We start from the raw sequence: 27,945 nt of genomic DNA on the forward strand, positions 1-27,945 counted from the left end.
CACACGATTTCAATGAAATTTGATCACTACCTTCATTGCCCATGATTTGCCAACGTTTGTTCAGGGCACAAAAAAAAATCGGGGTCTTGTAAGGTCTACGAGGAGAAGAAGGGGGAGGAAGGGGCAGGTGGGGATTGTGTTGCCCCGAAAAGGTATTTTTTGGTTTGTTTAAAGTTGAATTATTACGTTAATACCTATGATTCTACATGCTGCCCTGTCTTAGAAATCATTGAAATTGGTTTAACATACCTTTAGTCGGTGCAGTATACTGCTTTATTCTACCAGGTGAGCACCAGGGGTATTTGTCCTATTTTTCGTTTCGAGGTCGTGATGAGCGCAGAGTACATCTTTAGAGGAAATTATGTGCTGATCGCAGTATACATATTTACTATAAAGGTCATGAGGAGCACCAGGTACACATGTACCTTGTATGATTTGATCAATTCATTGCTCAATATAAATTTCGTTGTGAAAATGGTTCATAAACCGTCGGGAGGGCGAAAGGTAAATGTGGCCAGGCCCAAAGCGGCGTCGACCCCTGCGTGACCATTTTCACCACATGGGGTAAACGGGTCGCCCTCCCCCCCACCCCCCAGAGCCGTCCAACTGTGGGAAACGCCCTTGACCCAAAAGAAAAAGAGCATGATCCGCTGGTCGCGTCGGACGCGCGGTCTTCGCATCGTCCCACGTCCGCCCGGGCAGCCTGCGGGTGGCTCCATTGAGCGTTTCATACACGAGATAATGCAATTATAAACATCAATACATACACAGTCACCGGAATCATTATACGTTGACATTGATGAATGAGTGTCGAAACCTGGCGCGTTTCCCTCCCCTAATCCCCCAACCCCACACTCTCTCCCGAACAGCCCCCACCTCCGTCTTTCCTCCTCCACCTCCTTCCTCAAACCACACGTTATGTATACAAAGCCATCCGCGACTCGTACACGACCACTACCAGCCACACCAGATTGTCTTTGGAAAAGCCGGCTATCTATACCACATGCTGCCCCCAAGTTATACTTCGGCCTGGTCACATGTTTATCAAAATTAAAACTTCTGGACCATTTCCACCGGACAAGTACACGGGACAGAGGGTTCGACAGCGTACTCCACAATGCAGCACCCCCTTACGGTAGCGCATGGCAGTCCGAGTCGGATCTCGCTCTGCCAGGACTCGAACATAGGAGCAGAAATCGAGCTCCACACCTTTAATTAGCATTCAGGTGCAATCGTGACAAAGACCGTTATAGTGTTCTCGTGCAGTGTTGGAACCGACTAAACACCAAGCTAAACCGTATCTAATGAAGACAGAGTCGTAGTAAGTTTCACCATTTACTGTCACTCTTCTCCATCAACATGTTGTGGTAAAAACTGTAAATAAAACAATACAAAAAATACATTCAGTGTCGTTCTTCGATTGTACATAGATGTAAATAGGAATACTGCACTATAGGAACCGGCCTCCAAGGGCAATGGCAGTGCTGTGAGCCCGTACACAATTGTAAATAAACTGTTCCTAAAACATCTTATAAATCGTAATTGTCAATTAAATAATCACCCACACATGAACCCGAACATGTCCAATGTCAAATAAACCAACTTACAGCATTGATTTACGATGATTGACAATGGATGCAAATGGATTGCACTGGGAGCATGCAGCACATATCTATGTCTTGCCTCAGAAGAACCAGGAAGAGCAAAACAAACAGGAAGAGCAAAACAAACAGGAAGAGCAAAACAAACAGGAAGTGACCAAACAGGAAGTGACATCGTTGCATCACAAAAGTAAAACTAATACAAATCCTACAAAAGACTTTGTTAAGCATTTAAGTAAGCTATTCACTTCTCATTATATTATATTGTGGCGGACACAAAAGCCCACTGGCGTGGTGACATCATTCCACGCACCAAGTGGGCGGTGGCCACGCCCGAGGGGTAGGCGTGGCCTCAGGATATACACCGGGCGACCAGCCCGGAAGAGTTCAGTGTTACAGTGTAGTCTTACAATAAAGACGTTTATATGTTACCGCTTGTCCGCTTCCTCCTTGCTCACAAGCAGCGCGCGTAACGCCGCGCTTTACTGGTGACCCTCGACGTTGGATCTGCCGTAGCGATCCTTCCGAACACGACGCCATTGCAATGGCCAACGACAAGTCAATGGCGATTAAACTTCCCGAATTTTGGGAGGCCCAGGCCGAGGTCTGGTTCGTTCAAGCCGAAGCCCAATTTCAGCCTCACCAACGACGACCTGCGCTACTGCCATGTCGTCGCCTCCCTCGGGCCCGGCACGGCCACTCGAGTTGTGTCCGTCCTTCGCCACCCACCGGACGGCCACAAGTACGAGGCACTCAAGCGGCTACTCCTAGCCACGTTCAGCCTCACGGACGACGCACGGGCCGACCGCCTCCTGGATCTCCCCGAGCTCGGTGAGACGTGCCCGTCGGTCCGAATGGACCATATGCTGTCACTGTTGGGCGACGAAGCCCCCGTTTTTTTTTTTTTTGGCTCGTGAAAGAGCTAACAATAATCACAAAAAAGACAAACCGACACACAAAACACAAAAAAACAAGGGGAGCGGCAGACAAGATGGGGAGAGAGGGGGAAGGACACAAACACAACATTTGAGAGCAGGGACATCGGGAGGACTTGGGGGGAAGTGGGAGAGGAATAAAACATATGAACGCTGCAAGGACTCTGGGGTGAATTGCCGGGGGTAGAAAAGATCAAGGTTTTCGATGGGGGAAGATAAGGGATGGTGGTGAACAGCTGTTTTAAAGACCTGGAGGGAGGAGTGGGATTGAATGGAGTGGGGGAGTTTGTTCCAGAGGCGGGAGAAAAGGGGAATGAAAGAGTGAAGGTGAGCAGAGAGCCTAGACTTTGGCAGTTTAACCATAAGAGGGTTGCAGGCAGATCTTGTGCGACCTGAAGGAATATTTGGGGGACAGAGTGTGAAGAATCAGCTCTTCGTTTGCAAAAGAAGTCCACAATAGCCTGGAATGGCGCAGCTTTATTAAAAACCAACTTATACAGATCCGGAGGAGGCCAAGACATCTATAGCAAGAGCCAGTCTCATGCCACGTCAAGCCTTCCTGAAAACGCATTGATTCTCATTCACTTATATACGAATACGATTATCAGAAAATCTCCGAGAGAACGAAGCGACTGGCGAGAGTCCCTCCCACCGTTATCATTCGGGGGAGTCAGCCCTTCCTTATCATTTGGACCAATTGTTTCTCTGGGCTCCGAGAAAACAGAAATATAACTCACAAAGAGGAGAGTGTATGCTTAGCCAAACAAACCCATATATTTTATGGGTTTGTGTACATGAGTAATCCAAAGCATGTTTATACAGAGTCATGCGTTGCTGAGATTAAAACAAAATATATATGGTTAACGATCATGTCATTCTACTAGCATTACGCAAAAACAAGCGCATGTGGGCGTGGTTTTACGACCAGCCTCGAAAAAAGCACACGTATACAATTTGTTCAGCATGACCTCAGCGAGCCTTTTCTCATCCAAAACTAAAACGAAGCAAAAACCCTTTATTAACTTTATGAAATAGCATTTTTAAACATCATATAAATCATAACACATTAGCACCCAACGTCTATAACTGAACTTTAGGCAATAACAAATCTACTACTTGACATTCCTTCCTCTTGTCTCGTCGAGACAAAGTATCTTAAGAGACAACGTGCCACATCGGGTTTTATTGAAAAATAATTGTGTAATGCGGGTATTGAAAAAATAATTGTGTAATGCGGGTATCTCCCAAGGGCATATCGTGCGCCCAAAGCGCCTCGCCCGTGCATTTGGGGAACGTGTCGTGTGGTGCGTGCTTGGAGCCTGAGGGCTCAAAACATGAAAGTTCATTAACGTTTCGGATCCACAACGAAGACGTCTGGTCCAGATGAGGTTCTGCTCCGCCAGAGGGTGCATCACTTCCCCTGCGGAACTGGCTCCCCCCACCCTTTGCAGACGCAGTCCTTGCAGATCTTCGAAGTTAATCAACGGTCATGCCCATGAGGTCCCTCACGTGTTGCTGTTCTGGGGAATACAAAATGTCGTCAGTATCTTGTGTCTCAATTTCCTGGTCAGGGTACAGAGCGTAAAAATCCGAATCCGAATCACTAGAAGCAAAGAGATCCGCAACATGTGGATCAAAGAGATCCGAAACATTTGGATCAAAGAGATCCGAAACATTTGAAGAAAAGAGAGGGACTTCCTTTATGTCAAAGTCTCCCATGGGCGCCTGGTCGGCTTGCGGGTCTAGGATATCCACGTCGGGTCCCTCGACCGCCAGACCCAGTGTCGCAATCAGATCCATAGTTGGGTCGGAAGGGGGCGTGCAGCTGTCCGCTTGTAATACATAAGCAGCGTTAGCCAGTACACGCAAGGGGTTTATAGCACAAGTATCACAGTCATCACATACACCGTTACAGGCAGCAGCCAGTTCCCACATGGGATCCACACAAGTATCACAGTCGTCACAAAATGCAATACAATTTTCTGGAGCGCTGGTCGCAACTGCCTTGTTGAAGGACCCGTTCAGGTCGACGGCCTCTGTGGTCAGAACCATAGTCGTTGTCGGCGGCTTCTTCACTTTCCATCCTGTAAAGTACTTTCTCATACAGAGGAGGACTAGAGATTTCATTAGTGCCCCCCAAATTACTACCCCGATTATCACAGCCAGTGCGGTCAATAACCACTTCACTATGGTGCCCGTCCATCCCTGGAACCAGTCAGTGAGCCAGCTAAATGTATAAGAATTTTCGCGCGCGATCCGATCGATCCTCAGGGCGTGGCTAGTTTCCCTTAGTCTCACTATTGCGGCTGACACTCCTTCAGATGGATCGGGTATGTAAGTGCAACATTTTCCCTCTATTATTCCGCATACCCCTCCTTTCTCTGCCAAGAGCATGTCCAAAGCCACCCGATTCTGCATCACCATTGTACGCATGTGAATCACCGTATCCAATAGTATGTCATGAGCCGTAGCGGTGTCGTTTGCCACCTTTTCTAGGGCCAAAGCCAATTTATCTATCCGGAAACTATCCATGACTGTGCCCGCTCCTGGGAAGAAGAAACCAAACACCTTTTCCCATAGACTCCCGTGTAGTTTAGTGGTTCCATCTTCGTTCATGACTGACCTCTTATAACGCCTGTCCAAGGACTTTGGGTCTAGCTCATCCAGTATCTCAACGTCAGGAAGGACTGAACCCAGATAACATGTGCCCCCCCAATTATTTGGTAAATAGGGGTAAGCCTTGTCGCCGCATATAAACATTGTCCCATGGGGTGGGACCAGGTGGGTGGATAAGCACTGGAGTCCCTTTACCACCCCATTAATCCTACTAACCCCCCTAGAGAATGTTATAGCCGTTATGTTGTGGTTGTGTTTATCTTGCAGTACTATTCGTAATGTAATCCCCGAGCTCCCTTGTCCCAGCTTCCCGGGGAGAGTGTAGGCGCATTCTGATTCTCCCATACGCAAGTGGCCGGAACCCTGGAGGCAGACCTTCCCTTTCTGTGGTTTGACCCAGACGGGGGCAGGCCTCTCGGCCACATGGGCAATCATTGACGGGCGATAATTAAATTGTCGATTGCAACTCTTGCCGTTGTCAACCCCTTCTCTTTCCAGCGTGGTGACTAAACATGGGGAATCGATAGGTTGTGAGCAGAGGTCATTGAGGGACAGAGGTAGCACTATCATGTGTATTCCTGTGGTGCCTGCTTGGGGAAAGTGCATGCACGACCAGCAGTGTGTCCTATTTTGAATTGTTGCCACCTCCCTGGCCACTTTCCAATATGTGTTTTCACCCTTCTTTGGGGCCTTATTCTGGGGTTGTGGCGTGAGTATGTATTCGATGCATGGTATGTAGTTCTTTTCGCCACCGGCCGCGCCAGGGGTCCAGACGCTGCACCGGACCTGCATGGTCATGTCTTTCCCTAGGCGTGTGCGTGTTTGTAGCTTAAAATCAGGGGTTCCCCATTGGTATCCTGGTTGGGCCAAGGTCTTAATGCTAGCTTGCCCGTCTTCCCGGAACTCTCGTTGCTTTTGTAGTACCATGCCAACGCGTCCAGGCCCTGCCGACAGTGCTAGCCAATTTATGTTCACCCAATTTGTGTGCAGGGCTTTCTGTTCGAAACATGGTAGTGATACTCTTTGTCCCCATGTTACGGTGAGGTGTCGGGTTTCGTTTTCGCATCTATTGGAATCGGAGTTTCCCCTAGCTGCTGTCGCTACCAATAGTATCGTACCTATGATTAGGCCCATCCTTACTGTGGTTGCTGTGGTGTAGTGTCTGGTGCTTGTATGGCCAACTTACAGTGCGTGGCGTGGATCCACAAAGTCTTGCCCTCGCAAAAGACTGCCGTTGGTGTAGTCAGCAACACCTGGACTGGTCCCTTCCACCTTGGTTCCAAGGCGTTCTTGCAGGTGAAGTGCTCCACGAACACCTGGTCTTTTTCCTCTGGTGGAACACCTGGTCCACAAGTCTCCTGGGAGCGCCTGGTCTACAGGTCTCCAATTCATAGATTCAATTCATTCAATTCATAGTTTCATAGAACACCTTTTCTCCAATTTCCTAATCCACTTTTTTTCAAGTGGATCCAATTTTATCCAATATTCAATTTTTAAATTCAATCCCATTTAATCCAGTCCAATTCAAATTAAATTCAATCCTTCTCTCAGCATCCCATTACCTGTTTCCAACATCAATAAAAATAAAATTATAAAATTAATAAAAAATCAATCATCTCAACTCTCAAATCGAATCAAAAAATAAAATAAACGAAAATTACTTCAGCGAGAGTTTCAACTAGAATTAACACAAACAAACCACCATTAACCTCCATTAACACAAACAAACCACCATTAACCTCCATTAACCTCCCCCTATTATTTATTTATTTTCACGAATAAACAAATAATAGAAATAACCTGGTCTACTTCCAATTTCAATTCTGGTCAGTTCTGGTGTCTGGTCACACACAATGTTTTCCTCACCCACTGTGATTCGCTCAAAATAGATTCTCACTGTTATGTCTGAAATTCGTCTCATGAAAACCCATTCAAGAGTCCGGTGTGACAGACAGCCAAACACATAGACACGCCGAAGACCCCAGGGTACCCATCAAACTAGCTTGTCCGCAGATCCACAACACAGCGAAACATGTAACTTTACTAAAATAATCACTTACTCATAACTAATACTCATACCACTAATTACTCATAATAGCTCATAATTACTTATGTAATTACTCATGCCAATACTTACTCAAAATAATGTAATATCCCAATCTTCACCCCCTATGCAAATCGAAGCACCCCGGACAACCCACAACCAATATCAACCACTGTAGCCGCCTTCCCCTCCAGGCAGCCACACACAGCCACATACATCTCCATCCACGTCACACAAGACAACAGCCAACGAGTGTGTCCACCACACAGAAACCTTTGGCAATGCAACAACCGAACACCCAGACAACCAACAACGAAACCCAATCCATCTCCATGGCTCATCAAGCAGTTCCAACTTAATCCAGCTTCACATACCGATTTCCCCAAAAACTCGTGAAACTTCACCCCCATTTTGGAAAAACCCTGGACTAAACCCTGACACCCTAAATAACTTCAGACCCATCTCCAACCTACCCTTTCTGTCAAAAGTTTTGGAACGTGCTGTGGCCACTCAACTCAAACATCACCACTCTGCCAATAACCTGTATGAAACATCCCAATCCGGATTCTGCTCCAGCCACAGTACTGAAACTGCTCTCCTCAAAATCACCAGCGACCTTTTCTCTCCTCTGATGCCGGCAACCTCAACATTTTCATCCTCCTCACCTCAACGCCTCCTTTGACATCATCAATCACGCCATCCTCCTCACCCTGTTTAGACCAGCTTGTGCCTATTAAACCCAAATCAGTTCACTCCCAAGCTTCACATGGACCACCTACTACTCTCAAATTATCCACTCTGGCTCCGGAATCCCAAAAGCACTCTTCTCTACAATAAACAAACTAAATAAACAAATAAATAAACAAACTTTACAACGTGAACAAACTCCTTAGCGCCCTGGATACCGCCACCTGTCATTCAGAGTAGACAACAGCATCTCCTTTCTGGCTTTCAGCATCTCCTTTCTCCTTTCTGGCATCCAAATAAAATTCTGGCTTCAAATCAACTTCCTCGAACTTAACTATGATAAATCTAAATTAATCTTCGTTTGCCCCAAACCCACTCACCAAATTCACCCATAACTTTGCCCCCAACATCGATGGTCATTTGAACACAAATTGAACAAAATTAATCGAACAAAACACTTCCATTAACTCGACATTCTTTTCACAGCACAAAGTTCACTTGAACATCCTTTTCCTGGATACTCTCTCTTTATTTTTATACCATACCATGCTTCTCCACTTGCAACCCAAATATTTTCCATGAAATAAATAAAATGAATTTTTTTGAATCTTCTCATTACTCGAAAGTTTACAAAATGTCCCAAATCTGTATATTATTTTCTACTGTGGTTATATTAAACCATTATTTTACATTCGTTACACTTCCTCCAAAATTGTTACAATTTTAAACCACATGTTTTCCCCCCAAAAACAAGTCACATTCTTTGTATATTGCCAACATTGTTCATCGTTTAAGTATCATCCAGAACTAAATTTTTATAAACCATCAACTTGTAGATGCATTTATTTATATCCCATTAACCCAAGAACTCTCAATTGCTTGGTTATATTTTAGCAATGTCATATATCCATATTTCTTTTCCAAATTGTTCCTGATATACACATTAATCCCATCTGTCTTTGTTTCCAGATGAACTCAAATCAGGAAATCAACACAAATCCTTATTACCTCCAATCAATTCAAAATTAAATCAACAATTCAAAACCAGATCGGATCAGCGATCAGAAATCACTTTTCCAATCAACACATTCCAAGCAACAATTCATTCAAAGACCAAGCTTAAAAACACAACTCTCATCTTACTGTGACAAATAAGCAACCAACCTACTTCACACTAAACAAATAACTTTTCATCACCCCTTTCTTCTCCACCGCCTCTTACACTTAAACAGATCATAATTACTCACTCATACACTATTGCCCATCACCCAGTTGCCCCAGACCCAAACACAGGTTTGAAATCCCAGTAGGTTGTTCTTCAATCCCAACCATCATGTGATCCCAACATCTCTCCATTTATTTCGTTCCTCATGGGGTTGGTGTTTTATGGCCTTTACCTCTTACCCAATCACACTGCACATTATTCCCCGTCCTTGATGGATAATTTTACATCCAGATGGGCACAGCATCCCATTTTTGGCGACCCAGCCCTAAAACAAGCCCCTGGACTCCTTGCAGGCTGGACCAAAACCCCCGGACGAAGTTGCATCCCAGTACTGACTCTGCTGCCTTCTTGCAAACGACTTCAACTCCATGAATTTTACATGTTTCGTGAACGGAACAAAGCACTCTGTAATCGTCAGATTGAAACTGCCCCAAACCCGTCCATATAAACTCCATTGTTGTCCTGTCCATCTCTCTGTGTTACATTTACATTTTGTGACTCACAGCTCCTGCCTCCATGGAACAATGACGCCTGAGCACTCAATTAGCCCTCCCAGTACCAAAGACTTACAATCAGACCGACAGACAGACAAATAACAGAGGCCTGTCGCCAGCCCCAGCACAGGACATCACCTTTCCGGGCAGGTACAATATAATCCACAGCATCGAAATGCCAATTTCTATCCGGAGCCTCGCAAAGCCAAAATCCATGCATGCGTGCTCCATCATGCAACCCGATCTGTACTCGGTGCGCCCGGCGCCCCCTATAATCAGTGAGTTATAATAACCACAATATCTCTGGCACCCAACTCGTGATACCACAATTTAATCCACGTTACTTGCATCTCTTCATCCTCACAAATGTCCTCCATTTAACGTGACTCAAATCCATCTCAAATCCCCACAGCTCGATCGAACACGTCACTGTACTCGACCCGGTTAAATTAAATTCCAAGCGTACTGTACCTGACTGACGCTTCCACAACAACAAAAAACTCGATATTCTCTGTCCACTAATTATGTACATGATTTTGGTTTTACCCACAATATAATGTCCCGATATTCTCTCCAGATTTAGGTTCTATATCCTGTCGTTAAAGCAACACCCTGTAGACTGACTCCGCCTGTCGTTCTTCCAAGGTTAGTGAATTACCTCTGACCTTTCCCTTGCATATCTCGAACAAAGGTCAACTAAACTTTAAAAGGTCAAACTTCGAATTGGGGTAACCAGCGCTTTATTATCCCACAAGTAATGCAAGTCCGGCGACAATGGACAAATGACCATTAATGTGGCTCTACATAGCATAATGCTAACTTCTACGAATCCAACAACCGTCACAATCCGTTCAGGGACTTCCGTACGTGCTCTACAATGCAGCACCTCTCTACCTGGTGCACACCTTTCGCACATCCTTCCTCGTTCGCACAACGCTTCATCAACACACCTCCTCGCGCCCACACCTTGGCACAAGCCACACCACATACCGACAGTTGAAACCTCAACCGTCCTCCTTCCTCGGATCAGCGTTCTGTTGAAACCGTGACATTTCTGCCTACCTCAATCAGAGATCTCTCTGAATCTCATTTATTCGCACTGTATCTCACTTACTGTATGAACAAGACTTTTTGGCTCCGGAAATTAATTACTCTGTCTTGAAATCGTTTAATTTAACCATCCTAAATAAATCCATCCATAAGTAACGTATTCGTCCTGTGACATTGCCTGGCATATATGTCGCAGCCGGCCACTATTCCGACATGGCTCGTCTGACATGAACGTCCGACATCCAGCAAAGTCGAAATGACCCACAATGCATTTGGGCACACATCCTCCTCTGAGAGTGGGCGAGTTATCGCCGGCACTCTGAGCAGATAATTAAACGAACATTGCCAGGATTCTCGGATAGACGTTTAATTTCACAACACACATGACAAAAATCCGATTTAAATTCAGAGATCGCCGATCGACCTGGCACAACCATCTCAACGCGACGACGCCACGCCGCCCCCCGTCTTGGCGCGCACCCTCGTGCCTCCACACGAATCCCAACACTCCCTGCACGCCGCTCTATTCGCGTTCGCGGCGGGGTTTACCTCGCGTTGGGACATGCAGTCGGCTGTCATAACAAAGTGCTGTCATAACAAATCTACGACCTGACATGTAGTGAGCTGTCAGAACATTGAGCTGTCAGAACTCATCCCTAGCTCGTGAACATCGCAAAAAAACAGGATCTCCGACGCTCCACCTCTCTGACCCAAAATGCACTATATGACACCAATTCCAAAGGTGAGCTGCCTCAGCGATACATCCCACACATACAATACACAATATCTGCCATTGAATGAACTCTTCAATTCAAGTAAAACACACATATTGATTCGAATTCTGCAACCTTCTCCAAGAAACCGCTTCATATCAACAGTAAATCGACAAGGGCACTCCGGGTGCTTTCCTGACCCGATTTATATCAATTCGCTTCCCAAACAACTCCCAAACAGATGAAAATCCGGACTCAGTTCAGGACCTCGCCTGTTCTCTCGGATAGACGTTAAAATGGACATTCCCGGCCTGAATTTCCCCCAAGTCGAGCAGATCGCTTACAAAGTTTCACACCGAAACCCTCTGCTTTGCACATGACACACAGACAAACACATTGGCCAGACACACACGTCAATTAACATCCCAATATACATTCATTCCTCATTCATATATGAGTGAGTCTCCCATTCTTCGCGCGAAACTCAGATCGACTCAAATCATGCCTTTCTCCAGCCACTCCCAAACAATCTTTGCTCATTCATGTTACGTCTCTCATTCAAGGAAAAGGATTTTTGGGACGGGTTGGACGGGGGTTGGTTGAGGTGAAAGAAAAAAAGGGAAGGCAGGGCGGGGTGTTGGGGTGTTGCCTAGAGCCCTGGGACTGAGCTCAGGTCTTGGGGGGGTGGGGGGTCTTGGTCTGGTATCTGGTCCAGCGGCATCACTCGCTGATTTACTTGTTTAACTACCTCCTTAATTGTTTTGTCCTGAACTTTGCTTCCTGAACTTGCTTCCTTTGGCTCTGAAGCTTCAAATTCCTACAATGCAGCTCCTGCTTCAATTTTCAATATTTCAAAACCTAACCTGTCCTTCTCACCCTGTGGCCACCTGGCCCATTTCCTGTGAGCTTATTTATTTTCTCTTGTCCACCAGATCCTGGCCTGCTTTATCTGGACCTCTTGTCTAGAACTTAGTCTAGAGCTTCCTGGCTTGACCTCGTAGTTGTCACTACCTTCTTGTCAAACCTACCTGGTACCTACGCATTTCACCCTTCCTGGCCATGTCCCTTTGGCCGTCTAAGTTAACCACAGCCCTCCTTCCCTGGCATGCAATGGCATACCCCATCTTGTCTCTGGGCTGTTCCTTCCTGGAAAAATCTTGGCCACCTGGTTTCAACCTATATGGCTGTCCGACCTCATTTTCCCCTCCTGGTGCTAACTGTAACTTTAAGCTTACTGTTAAGTCCTTACTTGTTTATCCTGGCTTTAACAAAGCTACGTCATTCTGAGGCCTAAATGAGCCTTTACTTACAATTTCTGTTCGAGTGCAGACAGCGCGGATGACAGGGAAGCGGACTGAACCCGTTCGAAGAAGCAAGGTACAAATTTGGAAAGATAGCCCTCTGGTATAAGACAATTGCTCACCTTAATCAAATTAGAGTGCCAGCGTCCCGGCCTCGAGCAGCCTTCCTTCCGTCGCCCGGGTTCCGCTTCCCGTCCTCCGCGTCTGTTGACACCCCACTCCTGGTACCATCTGTGAAGAATCAGCTCTTCGTTTGCAAAAGAAGTCCACAATAGCCTGGAATGGCGCAGCTTTATTAAAAACCAACTTATACAGATCCGGAGGAGGCCAAGACATCTATAGCAAGAGCCAGTCTCATGCCACGTCAAGCCTTCCTGAAAACGCATTGATTCTCATTCACTTATATACGAATACGATTATCAGAAAATCTCCGAGAGAACGAAGCGACTGGCGAGAGTCCCTCCCCACCGTTATCATTCGGGGGAGTCAGCCCTTCCTTATCATTTGGACCAATTGTTTCTCTGGGCTCCGAGAAAACAGAAATATAACTCACAAAGAGGAGAGTGTATGCTTAGCCAAACAAACCCATATATTTTATGGGTTTGTGTACATGAGTAATCCAAAGCATGTTTATACAGAGTCATGCGTTGCTGAGATTAAAACAAAATATATATGGTTAACGATCATGTCATTCTACTAGCATTACGCAAAAACAAGCGCATGTGGGCGTGGTTTTACGACCAGCCTCGAAAAAAGCACACGTATACAATTTGTTCAGCATGACCTCAGCGAGCCTTTTCTCATCCAAAACTAAAACGAAGCAAAAACCCTTTATTAACTTTATGAAATAGCATTTTTAAACATCATATAAATCATAACACATTAGCACCCAACGTCTATAACTGAACTTTAGGCAATAACAAATCTACTACTTGACAAGAGCACAGAGAGAGCTGGGGGAGCAAGGCCAGAGAGGAGTCGGTAGAAGACAGAAAGACCACCAACCTGCCTGCGGTGAGTGAGTGAAAGGCCCTCGGAGTTGACTACATCGCAGGCTATTCCGGGCGCTTTTCCGTCGCCAACTTCCAGCGCAGGTTCGCCTCGCGTTGGCCGGGACCAGGCTAACGGAACCCCGAGCATTGGCGGCCGAGGTGGACAAGTACTTCGCCGCTTCGGACACGCGGGCGAGCGTTGGCGTGGCCGTCACGGCCTTCGACGCTGCTGTTCCACAGCATCATCTTCTACAGCACGCTGAGTTTCAGCAGCATGCTGATACGCACCTCGTGAACGCCGCCACGCCCCGCCCACCGCCGCGGCGAAAACCGCCACCGCGGGGAAACCCGTCGACTCCACCGGCCTGGCGGAGCCAGCCGCGCTCCTCCAGCTCCACCACCTGGTGCTGGTTCCACGCCAAGTTCGGCCACGAAGCTCGGCGGTGTCATCCGCCGTGCTCCTTCAACGGGTCGGGAAACGCCCGGGCCGGCGCTCAATTGTGGCGATGAGCGCCGGCCGTTCGAGCAGCCTGCTGTTCATAACGGACAGCTTCTCCGGGCGCCGTTACCTGTGCGACACGGGAGCACAGGTGAGTGTCATTCCCGCCGGCACGTCAGACAAGCACGCCGCGGGTGGGGGCCCCACGCTGCTTGCCGCGAACGGGACGCCCATCCGTACGTACGGAAAACGCTGCCTCTCTCTGCGGTTTGGAGGGCAGGTTTTCCGATGGACGTTCGTCACCGCCGACGTGCCCATGGCACTGCTTGGCGCGGACTTCCTGTGCGCTAATGGGCTCCTGGTCGACGTCAAGCGCAGACGGCTTGTCCAGGCCGAGACGTTCAGCTCGCTCGCATGTGCGTTGCCCAGCTCAACGAGCGGCTTGCCAAGCGGCTTGCCGAACGATTCGGTTCCGGCCACGTTGGTCTGTACGCTTCCGGCAGCGGACGCATTCACCCGCCTCCTCGCCGGCTTCCCGGCCCTCACGCGGCCCACCTTCTCGGCGGGGGCCGTCAAGCACGGGGTGGCCCATCACATCCCCACCGTCGGGCCACCGGTCTACGCCCGGGCACGCCGCCTCGAGCCGACGAAGCTGGCGGTGGCAAAAGCGGAGTTCGCTACCGTGGAGCGACTCGGCATCGTTCGGCGCTCAGAGAGCGCTTGGGCGTCGCCGCTGCACATCGTGCCGAAGCCCGGCGGGGGATGGCGACCGTGCGGGGACTATCGCCGTCTCAATGACGCCACGACTCCCGACCGCTACCCCGTCCCCCACATTCAGGACTTTTCCGCCCGTTTGGCGGGCAGGTCCTTCTTCTCGAAGGTGGACCTCATACGCGGCTACCATCAGGTCCCCGTCAGGCCGGAGGACGTCCCGAAGACGGCGGTCATCACGCCATTCGGACTCTTCGAGTTCCTGCGCATGCCCTTCGGTCTGAAGAATGCGGCTCAGGCGTTCCAGCGACTGATGGACAGCGTCCTGCGCGACTTGGATTTTGTCTACGTCTACCTGGACGATATCCTCGTCGCCAGCGCGTCCCGCGAAGAGCACCTACGCCACCTCCGCACGCTCTTCGAACGCCTGGGCCAGCATGGCCTGATTGTGAACCCCGCAAAGTGCCGGTTCGGCGCCGCCACAATCGATTTTCTGGGGCACCGTGTCACCAGGCACGGAGCCGTCCCCCTGCCGGCCAAGGTGGAGGCGGTGAAGGGGTTTCCGCGCCCCCGCACGATCAGAGGGCTGCAGGAGTTCCTGGGCATGGTGAACTTTTACCATCGGTTCCTGCCCCGTATCGCCCAGCTCCTGCGCCCCCTGCACGAAGCTCTCCGAGGTAAGCCGGGCAAAGGCGACGTTACCTGGACCGAGCAGATTGACACGGCGTTCACGGGCGCGAAGCTCGCCTTGGCTAACGCCACCATGCTCGCGCACCCGGCGCCCGATGCACCGATCGCCCTCACCACCGATGCCTCGGACTACGCGGTGGGCGCGGTGCACGAGCAATGGGTGCGTGGAGCTTGGCAACCGCTGGCGTTCTTTAGCCGGCAGCTTCGCCCGCCCGAACGCCGTTACAGTACCTTCGACCGCGAGTTGCTCGGACTTCACTTGGCGGTCAGGCACTTCCGCCATCTGCTCGAGGGCCGGGCGTTCACTGCCTTCGTCGACCACAAGCCGCTGATCTTCGCGATGGGCAAGGTCACCGAGCCGTGGTCGGCCCGGCAGCAGCGTCACCTCTCGGCCGTGTCCGAGTACACGACGGACATCCAGCACGTCGCGGGGAAGGACAACCCGTTGGCGGATTGCCTTTCCCGGGCCGTCGCCCACGCAGTCCACCTCGGCATCGACTATGCCCGGATGGCAGCGGACCAGGCCGCTGACCCCGACGTCCAGGCCTTGCGGACCCCCGTCACGGGCCTCCGCGTCACCGAGGTGCCGTTCGACGGCGCGGGCGCGGCCCTCTTGTGCGACGTCTCCCTCGGGCGTCCTCGCCCCATTGTGCCTGCGGGCTGGCAGCGCCAGGTGTTTGACGCCATCCACGGCCTGTCCCACCCGGGCGCGAGGGCCTCCTAAAGGCTGATCGCCGACAAGTTCGTCTGGCATGGCCTCCGGAAGGCCGTCCGCGGCTGGGCCAGGACATGCCTCGCGTGCCAGCGCGCCAAGGTGCACCGGCACACCCAGGCCCCGTTGGCCCCGTTCACGGTGCCGGAACGCCGGTTTGACCACGTCCACGTGGACCTGGTGGGACCTCTGCCCCCCTCGCGGGGTTTCACCCACGTCCTCACCATGGTGGACCGCACCACCCGGTGGCCGGAGGCCGTGCCCTTGGCGTCGACAACGGCGGCCGATGTCGCGCAGGCTTTCATCACCACCTGGGTCGCCCGGTTCGGCGCCCCCTCAGACATCTCATCCGACCGCGGCCCCCAGTTCACCTCGGAGCTCTGGGGGGCGGTTGCGCAGGGGCTCGGGGTCCGGCTGCACCGAACCACGGCCTACCACCCCCAGGCTAACGGCCTGTGTGAGCGATTTCACCGCTCATTGAAGGCCGCGCTCCGGGCCACCCTCCGCGACGGCGGCTGGGTCGACAGGCTCCCCTGGGTCCTGCTGGGCCTCCGGACGGTGCCCAAGGAGGACCTGCGCGCATCCGCGGCGGAGTTGGTCTTTGGCCAACCGCTGCGGGTGCCGGGCGAGTTCCTCCCCGACTCCACGGCACCATGGTCCGCGGCACAGCAGCGCTCCGCTCTGCAAGAGACCGCCCAGAGGTTCGCCCCGGTGCCAACGGCATGCCACGGGCACCCACCGACGCACGTCGCCCCGGAGCTTCGCACGGCGGAGTACGTCTTCGTCCGCCACGATGCCCATCGGACACCACTGCGGCCCCCGTACGACGGGCCTTTCCGCGTGCTGGAGACCGGGGCGAAGCACTTCACCCTGGACATCGGCGGTACTCCTGACCGCGTTTCGGTAGACCGCCTCAAGCCGGCCCACCTCGATGTGGACCATCCACCGCCAGTGGCCCGACCCCCACGTCGGGGCCGCCCTCCTGCGGGCGGACCCCCGGCACCGCCCAGCCCCGCCGCCACGGCGCCCCCCGGTCCTGCACCCATCCCAGGGGCAGCCAGGGGCATCCCACCTGGTATCCCTGCACCCCAGACGCCGCCGATCGCCAGGGGGCGCTTCGGCCGGGTCATTCGTCTGCCCCGCAAACTGGCCCTCCAGGTGCGCGGGAATTCTGGGGGGGCGCGTGTGGCGGACACAAAAGCCCACTGGCGTGGTGACATCATTCCACGCACCAAGTGGGCGGTGGCCACGCCCGAGGGGTAGGCGTGGCCTCAGGATATACACCGGGCGACCAGCCCGGAAGAGTTCAGTGTTACAGTGTAGTCTTACAATAAAGACGTTCATATGTTACCGCTTGTCCGCTTCCTCCTTGCTCACAAGCAGCGCGCGTAACGCCGCGCTTTAATATCATTATATAATATATGATCAGAAGAATCAAGAAGAGCCAAACAGAAAGTGACCAAACAGGAAGTGACATCGTTGCATCAATGAGTAAAACTAATACAAACCCTACAAAAGACTTTGTTAATTAAGCAAGCTATTCACTTCTCATTTTCCACTAGAAAGCATTTAAATTATTTACATACGATTTTTAGAAAGTTAACTAAATGCCTTAAAGGCAACACACTCCCCGCCTGACCTATGTGAGGTCACTAAGAACCTATGCAGGTCCAGAACATATAATAATAATAATAATAATAATGCATTTATTTTATATAGCGCTTTTCAGGAAGCCCAAAGACGCTTTGACAGAGTGCAAAACATAATGCATAGCAAAACATAAAAACAATTGCAAAAAAAGAAGAATCAATAGGGAAATATTCAAAGCACAAAGGAGGGAGACGGAGAGGAGATAGTCAGGGGTTAGATGCTGTGGGTTAAATGTTGAATGCAGTGTTGAACAGGTGGGTCTTGAGTGATGTTTTGAATGTGGTGAGTGAGGAGGAGTCTCTGATGGTGTGAGGTAGCGAGTTCCAGAGGGTGGGAGCAGCGATGGAGAAGGCCCTGTCCCCCCAGGATCTAAATTTGGTCCGGATGGGGGGGGGGGGGGTCAGGAGGTTGGTACCAGCAGAGCGGAGGTTGCGGGTGGGAGTGTGTCTGGAGAGGAGGTCAGCCAGTTGGATGGGGCCAGGTTATGGAGGGCTTTGTAGGTCAAGAGGAGGATTTTGTACTGGATTCTCTGGGAGATGGGGAGCGAGTGAAGCTTGTAAAGGACGGGGGTGATGTGGTCACGGGTCCGGGAATGGGTGAGTAGACGGGCAGCGGAGTTCTGAATGTATTGGAGTTTATTGGTGATTGTTGAGGGTGAACCATAAAGGAGGCTATTGCAGTAGTCCAGATGGGAAGTGATGAAGGCGTGGATGAGGGTTTCTGCAGCCACGGAGGAGAGGGATGGACGGAGACGGGCGATGTTTTTCAGGTGAAAGAAGGCTGTCTTTGTGATCTGTTTAGTGTATTTGTCGAAGGAGAGGGTTTGGTCAAAGATGATGCCAAGATTCCGGATGTGAGGAGAGGTGGATACTGGGAAACCGTCGATGTTGAGGGCAAAGTTATGGGTGGACTTGGTGAGCGTTTTTGGGCCAATGATGATTATTTCAGATTTATCACAGTTAAGTTTGAGGAAGTTGATTTGAAGCCAGGATTTTATTTCAGTGATGCAGTTTGTCAGGATAGAGTGGGTGGCGGTGGAGATGGACTTGGTGGAGATGAAAAGCTGGATGTCATCGGCGAAGCAGTGGAATTGGAGACCATGACGGCGGATTAAGTGACCGAGGGGGGACAGGTAAAGGATGAAGAGGAGGGGGCCAAGAACTGAACCTTGGGGGACACCTTGGGGGAGGGGAGCAGTGGGGGATTTGCAGTTATTGATGGAGATGAACTGACGTCTGTCAGAGAGGTATGATTTAATCCAAGAGAGGGCAGTGCCGGTAATGTTAAAGGTGGTTTCAAGTCGGGTGAGGAGGATGGTGTGATCGATGGTGTCAAAGGCGGCGCTGAGGTCGAGGAGGATGAGAATGTTGAGGTTGCCAGCGTCAGAGGAGAGGAGAAGGTCGTTGTTGATTTTGAGGAGAGCAGTTTCAGTACTGTGGTTGGAGCGGATTCCGGATTGGAATGTTTCATACAGGTTATTGGCAGAGAGGTGATGTTTGAGTTGAGTGGCTACAGCGCGTTCCAAAACCTTTGACAGAAAGGGTAGGTTGGAGATGGGTCTGAAGTTATTTAGGGTGTCAGGGTTTAGTCCAGGTTTTTTCAGAATGGGGGTAACAGCAGCAATTTTGAGGGATGGTGGGACGATGCCTGTAGACAGGGAGGAGTTTATTGTTGCAATGATAAGTGGAGAGAGAGCAGGAAGGGAGGCCTTGACAAAGCTGGAGGGGATGGGGTCAAGAGTGCAGGTGGCAGTTTTCATTCCGATGAGGAGTTCAGAGAGGTCAGTAGGGGAGACTGGGGAGAATTGAGACAGGGGATGGTAGGATAAGGGGGGGCAGGTGGTTTGAGGGGGAGCGGGTGCGGCGGTGGTCAAGCTGTTGTAGATGTTTTCAATTTTGCGTTGGAAGAATGAAAGGAAGGAGATGCAGTTGTCTATTGTGAATGACTGGGTGGTGGTGTTCAGGGGGCTGAGGAGTTTGTTTATTGTAGAGAAGAGTGCTTTTGGGTTTCCGGAGCCAGAGTGGATAATTTGAGAGTAGTAGGCGGAGCGGGCGTGGGAGAGGGCATCTTTATAGTGTTGTATGTGGTCCTTGTAGGCCTGGGAGTGAACTGTGAGACCTGTTTTATTGCGGAGTCTTTCAAGTTGGCGAGCACGAGTTTTCATCAGGCGGAGTTCAGGGGTAAACCAGGGAGCAGAATGGGTGAAAGAAACTGTTTTGGTTTTTATAGGCGCAAGTTGGTCAAGGCAGGAGGAGAGAGTGTGGTTGTAGTAGTCAGTGAGGTCAGAAGGGGTGTGGAGGTCAACGAAGGGAGAAGTGGACATTTTTTCAGAGAGGGTCGATGAGAATGAGGTAGGTGAAAGAGCGTTTAGCTTATGGAAGTTGATAGTGCGATAATGCCTTGGTGCTGGGGTGGGGATGTTGATGGTCAGAGTGATGGCTAGGTGGTCAGAGAGAGTGAGGTCGGAGCCAGAGAGATGGTGCAAAATTAGTCCAGTAGAGCAGACAAGGTCCAAAATGTGACCACGGTTATGGGTAGGAAAGTTGACATGTTGAGTGAGGTTAAAGCAGGTGAGTAAATCAGTGAAGTCAGTGGTTAGCGTGGAGTCAGTGGAGTCCATGTGGATATTGAAATCACCAAGGAGGAGGATTGAGGGGGAGAGGGAACATAGCTGGGTCAGAAAGTAGGAGAAGTCAGACAGGAATGATGGGTGTGGTTTGGGAGGGCGGTAGACAACAGCCATGACTGACTGTGTGTGACCAGAGAGTTTAAAAGCCAGGTGTTCAAATGATGGAGCAGATGAGATGGAGATGAGGTTGGTCTTGATGTCTTGTCGGTGAATACAATTCCACCACCTCGGCCCTCCGAGCGTGGTTTATTGATGTAAGAATATCCATTGGGTGTGGTGAGATTGAGCGTGTAGTAGTCCAGTGGTTGTTGCCAGGTCTCAGTGAGACAGAGAAAGTCCAGTTTATTTTCCAGGATATAAGTCTCTAGATCAGTCTTTAAGCAGAAGTAGAACAATTTCTGCAATTGGTCTCAGAAAGGTTTTGACATTGCCTTGGTCAGTTGTCTTCACCTCAACCTTTCTTACATGTCCATCCTTTCCAGGGAATGTGGTCGTGATCCTGGCCATGGGCCAGCAGTTGCGGGCGGTCTGCTTGTCCCTAAGCAGAACTAGATCTCCAACTTGAAGGTTCCTGCGAGGCACTGTCCACTTCTGTCTCTGTTGCAATGAAGGTAAGTATTCACGGTTCCAACGAGTCCAGAACTGGTTTGCAAGAGCCTGAACTTGTCTCCATTGCTTTGTGTACAGGTCCTTTTCCGAGAAGTCTCCAGGAGGAGGTGGAACTCCTGATTTCTGTGCAAGGAGCATCGACGGTGAGAGTATGAAGGGGTTTTCCGGATCCGCAGACACAGGTAGGAGTGGTCGTGCATTCATGATGGCTGTGACCTCTGCCATTAATGTGCAAAGCACTTCGTGAGTCAGGCGAGTGTTTTGCTGTAGAAACACTGAATCAAGGATTCTTCTGGCTACGCCGATCATGCGCTCCCAAGAGCCTCCCATATGAGAAGCATGTGGCGGGTTGAATTCCCAGCTGCATCCCTGCTCACTGAGGTACCTCTGTACCGTTTTGTCCATTATCTCTAAGAATATGGTGTCTTCCACTGATGGAGCAGGTTTGTTGTCATGCTCAGTACGGTTGAACACTGTCTGTCCCAGCATCCTCTCATGTGCTTTGCCAGGCCTGTTAAAGCTTTGTTGCATCTCCTTGACATGCATGAAGCTTGTACAGGGTTGAAAAATTGAGTGGCGACCAGTGTCCAGCACGTTGGTCTTGAACGTGTTGACAGTCGGCTTATGTACATTACCCAGGCACACCTCTCCTATTACTACCCAGCCCAGATCCAGTTGTTGGGCAAAGGGGGCGTTATGTGGTCCGTTGACCTGCTGCCTGACCTTGTGTGCCCTAAGGACGTCTCTTCCAAGTAGCAGGAGTATTTCTGCTTCTGGGTCCAGTTCTGGGATATGCTTGGCAATGTGAAGAAGATGAGACTGGTGTAGAACTGCGCTTGGCGTTGGAATCTCGGAGCGATTGTTCGGGATCTGAGGACACTCAATGAGTGGTGGGAGAGAGATGAGAACTTTGCCGTCGAGTGACTCGATCTGAAATCCTTCTGCCCTCCTGCCAGATGTTTCCACGATGCCAGAGCAGGTTCTGAGATGGTATGAGAATGTTTTGCTCTCCACACTGAACATCTCACAGAACTCTGGTCTGGCTAATGAGCGATTGCTCTGGTCGTCCAGAATTACATAGGCTTTGATGGCCATGTCCTTGGAACCCTCTGGGTATATCTTTGCGAGGCAGATCTTTGAGCATGAACGACTCCACTGACCTGGACCGCAAACTTCTGTGCAGTTTGTTCTGACAACAGCCGTGTTAGAATGAACTTCTCCCTCCCCGTCGTTCTCTTGTGATGGTGGAGGAGCCTTGAAGGTTTGAGGTGATGGGCCAGGATGCATGGCCACATCATGATTGGTGCTGTCACATTCATAGCACTTCACGGAGGACTTGCAGTCTTTGGCAAGATGGGAGATCGAAGAACAGCATTTGAAACATATTCCTTTCTCCTTGAGAAAGGCCTTTCTGTCGTCGAGGAGTTTGTTTCTGTTCTGCATCTTTTAAGAGGTTGGGGTTTATTGTGTAATGGGCAGTTCTTGTTAGGGTCGTTGGTTGTAGAAATTGGTTGTAGTTGGTTAGGGTAATAACCCTAATTGGTTAGGGTAATACATTGGTTGTAGAAACATCCGTTTTGTGCACTAAGATGGGTTTGTTGGTGCTAAAACTCTTCACAATGGATCTGTCTGGTTTTGTGGGTGTTGTGGTGCTGCTTTGATAAATAAAGCTAGGGTCGTTTCGTCTTTTCGCCTCATGGCACACAAAGTTGCAAAAATACTTAAAGGGAGGGAAGCGACCATCGTTCCCTTCATTGTACGATGACCCAGAAGACACCCACCTCTCCTGAAGCCCATATGGAAGCTTGTCCACGATTGGTCCAATTCCACGGGACGTGTCCAGATATGCTAAGCCAGTGAGATATCCGTCTTCTTTGGCGCCTTGGATCTCCATAAGCAAATCCCCAAGTTCACGTAATTTGGAGTGGTCCTTGGCTTGAATCTTAGGAAAACTGTCCAAACGCTGAAACAGTGACTGTTCGATGATTTCAGGGGCAGCATAGCACTCACATAATCTCTCCCATGCTTTGCGTAAAGACAGATCGGGGTTGCTGACATGCACTGAGCGTATGCGTTTCACCTGTTCGCCAGATTCCTTTCCCAGCCATTTAGTCATGAGGTCCAATTTTTGAGTTGCTGTCAGCTGAACTTCGCCAGCTGCATTGATGAATGAGTGCCATGCACGGTAGTTCTCCGGCTTATCATCGAATTGGTACAGTCCTGAATTGACAAGGTCTCGTCGTGCCAAATACTGTGCCAAAGGCTCCGCCAGAGGTGGTCTGCTAGCTGGAGGAATATGTCGGGGAACATATGACTGAGCATGTACGTTTATGATGGGGTTTGTTCTTTTGATCTCAGACTTTGTCTCAACTTTAATCGGAACAGGTAAGTTTGGTGCAGGTAAGTACACACTGTCAGCTTTTTCGGACTTTTGTTTGTTGTTGATAGGTTGTAATTGTGAAATGTCTTCCACAGGTGGACACCATGTCACGAAGCGGTCATGTGATACTGCATGGGATGGGGAAGCGACAGGTAAGGCCGATAAGAGTGGGGAGGATGAACGATACTGAAGGTCAATTTGTGATTGGACATAATCACTGGTGCGTTCAACTTTAACCCTCTCTGATTCTGATTTTTCATTTTCAGCTACAGTATAAATTGCTTCGGCAGTTTCCAGCACCTGTGCCTCCACCACAGCCACATCAGCTTCTCGATGTAGCGTTAGCACTTCCAACTCTGTGTCTATTCTTACTGTTTCCAACTGATTTTGAGCATTTCTTGTGATCCTTTCTGCTTCTCTCGCAGCCTTTTCTATTTTCAGTTTAGCCTCTTGGTTAGCATATGACGCTCTCACCTTGGCAGCTTCTGCTTTGGCCCGGGCACGGGCCACACTTCCCGAAGATGACGATGTTTTGCTGCTCCTAGCAATGGATACAGATGACTTGCTGCCATCTCTTGATGCCATCTCGACCACTTCAAAACATCGATTGCTGCTTTTTTACTATAATGTTCTCGTGCAGTGTTGAAATCGACTAAACACCAAGGTAAACCGTATCTAATGAAGACAGAGTCATAGTAAGTTTCACCATACCATTTACTTTCACTCTTCTCGATCAATATGTTGTGGTAAAAACTGTAAATAAAACAATACAAAAAATACATTCAGTGTCGTTCTTCGATTGTACATAGATGTAAATAAGAATATTGCACTATAGGAACCAGCCTCCAAGCGCAATGGCAGTGCTGTGAGCCCGTACACAATTGTAAATAAACTGTTCCTAAAACATCTTATAGCCGGTGAAGCCGGTGTTGTCAATAAACGAGTACGTATTATGTTGAAAACCTGATTATGCCTTGGCTCGAAAATCCGAAGCGCAGTGGAGGCAGCCATCTTGCGGATGCGGATGTATGCATAACAAATTTAAAACGTTCATTAGGAGTTTCTTTCACCCGTCATCGTTTGATTCACAATCTTATGCACCTCCAATGTATTAATAAAATAATTTAAGACCAACATCGGCCCGCACGGGCCTGGGCCGCACGGGCCATTATACTAATTAATATCTTCAACAAAACGCGTCACCAAACACCGGACCCAATGAAAGTCGAGCATTTGCAAAAATATTTCTAAAATGAAATCACTCAATTTGAGACCGCCATCGACCGGATGCGGAAGTTTGCATAAAACAATTGCGAAAAAGTTCAATAGGAGTTTGTTTCACCCGTCGTTCTTTGATTCACAATCTAATGAAACCTCTAATTAGTAATTAAAATACGTTAAGACCAACCTCGTTATCTTCAACGAAAATCGTCATCAAACACCAGAACCAATGAGATTCGAGCATTTGAAAAAATATTATTACACGTTTTGGAGGGTGAAAACGGCATCAAATATTCTAACATTGACGAATAATTATTTTTTAGAAATCTCGCGGCCGTATGGGATAGTTTTTCACGGCCAGAAATATGGTATAAGCGGTTTACATATTTAGTTTAGAAATACGGATAGTTTTTCACGGCCGGAAATATCCGAAGTTGAGACGGAATTCACCGAATTAATCACTGCAAGCTAACGTCTTCTGGTGGAGGAAGCTGCCGTGCCCGGAGAGTCAGAGAACCAGCCCTGGCGCCTGACAGCGACTGAAGTTAGAAGACGACACACATACGGTACTGTGAAAACGTATGTTAAGCCCAGTTAAAATTTCTTAAAATAGGCCCTAAGCTAGCACATCGTATAGTTACTTCCTTAAGCTTCTTGTGACATTTATTGTATGCACGTATTGCCATTGGGGAGGACTCTCTGCTCTTCTCTTTTACCAAGTCTTACCAGGTACGGTACCTACTACACCTACCTACTACCAACGACCTAACCTACTGATGCCATAGTGATGGGTAAAATAGTGGCAAGAGGCTTTGGCTTTGCCGGCTCATTGCGGCTTTGCAGTCGGTACTAGTAAATCGTAATTTTCAATGAAATAATCATCCATACATGAACCCTAACATGTCTAATGTCAAATAAACCAACTTACAGCATTGCTTTACGATGATTGACAATGGATGCAAATGGATTGCACTGGGAGCATGCAGCACATATCTGTGTCTTGCCTCAGAAGAACCAGGAAGAGTAAAACAGGAAGAGCCAAACAGGAAGAGCCAAACAGGAAGTGACCAAACAGGAAGTGACATCGTTGCATCACATAAGTAAAACTAATACAAATCCTACAAAAGACTTTGTTAAGCATTTAAGTAAGCTGTTCACTTCTCATTATATTATATCATTATATAATATATGATCAGAAGAATCAGGAAGAGCCAAACAGGAAGTGACCAAACAGGATTGGTGACATTGATGCATCACATGAGTAAAACTAATACAAACCCTACAAAAGACTTTGTTAAGCATTTAAGTAAGCTATTCACTTCTCATTATATTATATCATGATATAATATATGATCAGAAGAATCAGGAAGAGCCAAACAGGAAGAGCCAAACAGGAAGTGACCAAACAGGAAGTGACCAAACAGGAAGTGACCAAACAGGAAGTGACATCGTTGCATCACATAAGTAAAACTAATACAAATCCTACAAAAGACTTTGTTAAGCATTTAAGTAAGCTATTCACTTCTCATTATACTAGTACCGACTGCAAAGCCGCAATGAGCCGGCTAAGCCAAAACCTCTTGCCACTATTTTACCCATCACCATGGCATCAATAGGTTAGGTAGTTGGTAGTAGGCAGGTAGGTAGTTGGTAGTAGGTAGGTAGGTAGTTGGTAGTAGGTAGGTGTAGTAGGTACCGTACCTGGTAAGACTTGGTAAAAGAGAAGAGCAGACTGTCCTCCCCAATGGCAATACCTGCATACAATAAATGTCACAAGAAGCTTAAGGAAGTAACTATACGATGTGCTAGCTTAAGGCCTATTTTTAACTGGGCCTAACATACGTTTTCACAGTCAGTGTGTAGTCTTCTAACTTCAGTCGCTGTCAGGCGCCAGGGCTGGTTCTCTGACCCTCCGGGCACGGCAGCTTCCTCCACCAGCAGACATTAGCTTGCAGTGATTAATTCGGTGACTTCCGTCTCAACTTCGGATATTTCCGGCCGTGAAAAACTATCCGTATTTCTAAACTAAATATGTAAACCACTTATACCGTATTTCTGGCCGTGAAAAACTATCCCATACGGCCGCGAGATTTCTAAAAAATAATTATTCGTCAATGTTAGAATATTTGACGCCGTTTTCACCGTCCGAAACGCGTAATAATATTTTTTCAAATGCTCGAATCTCATTGGTTCTGGTGTTTGATGACGATTTTCGTTGAAGATAACGAGGTTGGTCTTAACGTATTTTAATTACTAATTAGAGGTTTCATTAGATTGTGAATCAAAGAACGACGGGTGAAACAAACTCCTATTGAACTTTTTCGCAATTGTTTTATGCAAACTTCCGCATCCGGTCGATGGCTGTCTCCAGCACTCCATCCAGTGAGTGATTTCATTTTAGAAATATTTTTGCAAATGCTCGACTCTCATTGGGTCCGGTGTTTGGTGACGCGTTTTGTTGAAGATAACCAGGCCCGTGCGGGCCGATGTTGGTCTTAAATTATTTTATTAATACATCGGAGGTGCATAAGATTGTGAATCAAACGACGACGGGTGAAAGAAACTCCGAATGAACGTTTTAAATTTGTTATGCATACTTCCGCCTCCGCCAGATGGCTGCGACCACTGCGCTTCGGATTCTCGAGCCAAGGCATAATCAGGTTTTCAACATAATACGTACTCGTTTATTGACAACACCGGCTTCGCCGGCGATTATATCATTATATAATATATGATCAGAAGAATCAGGAAGAGCCAAACAGGAAGTGACCAAACAGGAAGAGCCAAACAGGAAGTGACCAAACAGGAAGTGACATCGTTGTATCACATAAGTAAAACTAATACAAATCCTACAAAAGACTTTGTTAAGCATTTAAGTAAGCTATTCACTTCTCATTATATTATATCATGATATAATATATGATCAGAAGAATCAGGAAGAGCCAAATAGGAAGTGACCAAACAGGATTGGTGACATTGGTGCATCACATGAGTAAAACTAATACAAACCCTACAAAAGACTTTGTTAAGCATTTAAGTAAGCTATTCACTTCTCATTTTCCACTAGAAAGCATTTAAATTATTTACATATGATTTTTAGAAAGTTAACGAAATGCCTTAAAGGCAACACAACCGTCATCGTCACAGGTGGAGGGTTTTTGGTTAAATATATATATATGTGTATATATATATATATATATATATACTGTATATATATATATATATATATATATATATATATATATA

At 48.5% G+C, this 27,945-nt stretch overlaps 1 protein-coding gene and 1 long non-coding RNA gene across 3 annotated transcripts; both read right to left on the reverse strand.

Moving 5' to 3' along the window:
• Nucleotides 1-1,322: 1,322 nt before the first annotated feature.
• On the reverse strand, nucleotides 1,323-25,703 carry LOC137415201 (uncharacterized). 2 transcript variants are annotated; one of them, XR_013621016.1, is made up of 2 exons: nucleotides 25,628-25,703; nucleotides 1,323-1,374 (listed from the first exon to the last, which is right to left on the reverse strand). It is a non-coding gene; the product is annotated as an uncharacterized LOC137415201 (long non-coding RNA). The 2 variants fall into 2 exon arrangements; XR_010982013.2 differs by lacking the exon at nucleotides 25,628-25,703 and adding an exon at nucleotides 1,608-1,700.
• On the reverse strand, nucleotides 20,008-24,229 carry LOC144888442 (uncharacterized). Its single transcript, XM_078766352.1, has one exon. The coding sequence runs from the start codon at nucleotides 22,539-22,541 to the stop codon at nucleotides 20,859-20,861; it is 1,683 nt and encodes a 560-aa protein (XP_078622478.1). The 5' UTR covers nucleotides 22,542-24,229; the 3' UTR covers nucleotides 20,008-20,858.
• Nucleotides 25,704-27,945: the final 2,242 nt, after the last annotated feature.

Source organism: Myxine glutinosa, chromosome 12 (genome assembly GCF_964187855.1).
Source record: "Myxine glutinosa chromosome 12, kmMyxGlut1.1, whole genome shotgun sequence".
NCBI classification, from domain to species: domain Eukaryota; kingdom Metazoa; phylum Chordata; class Myxini; order Myxiniformes; family Myxinidae; genus Myxine; species Myxine glutinosa.

Coding starts and splice junctions, on each gene's coding strand:
- LOC144888442 (XM_078766352.1), bottom strand. CDS start 22,541: ATGCAGAACAGAAACAAACTCCTCGACGACAGAAAGGCCTTTCTCAAG.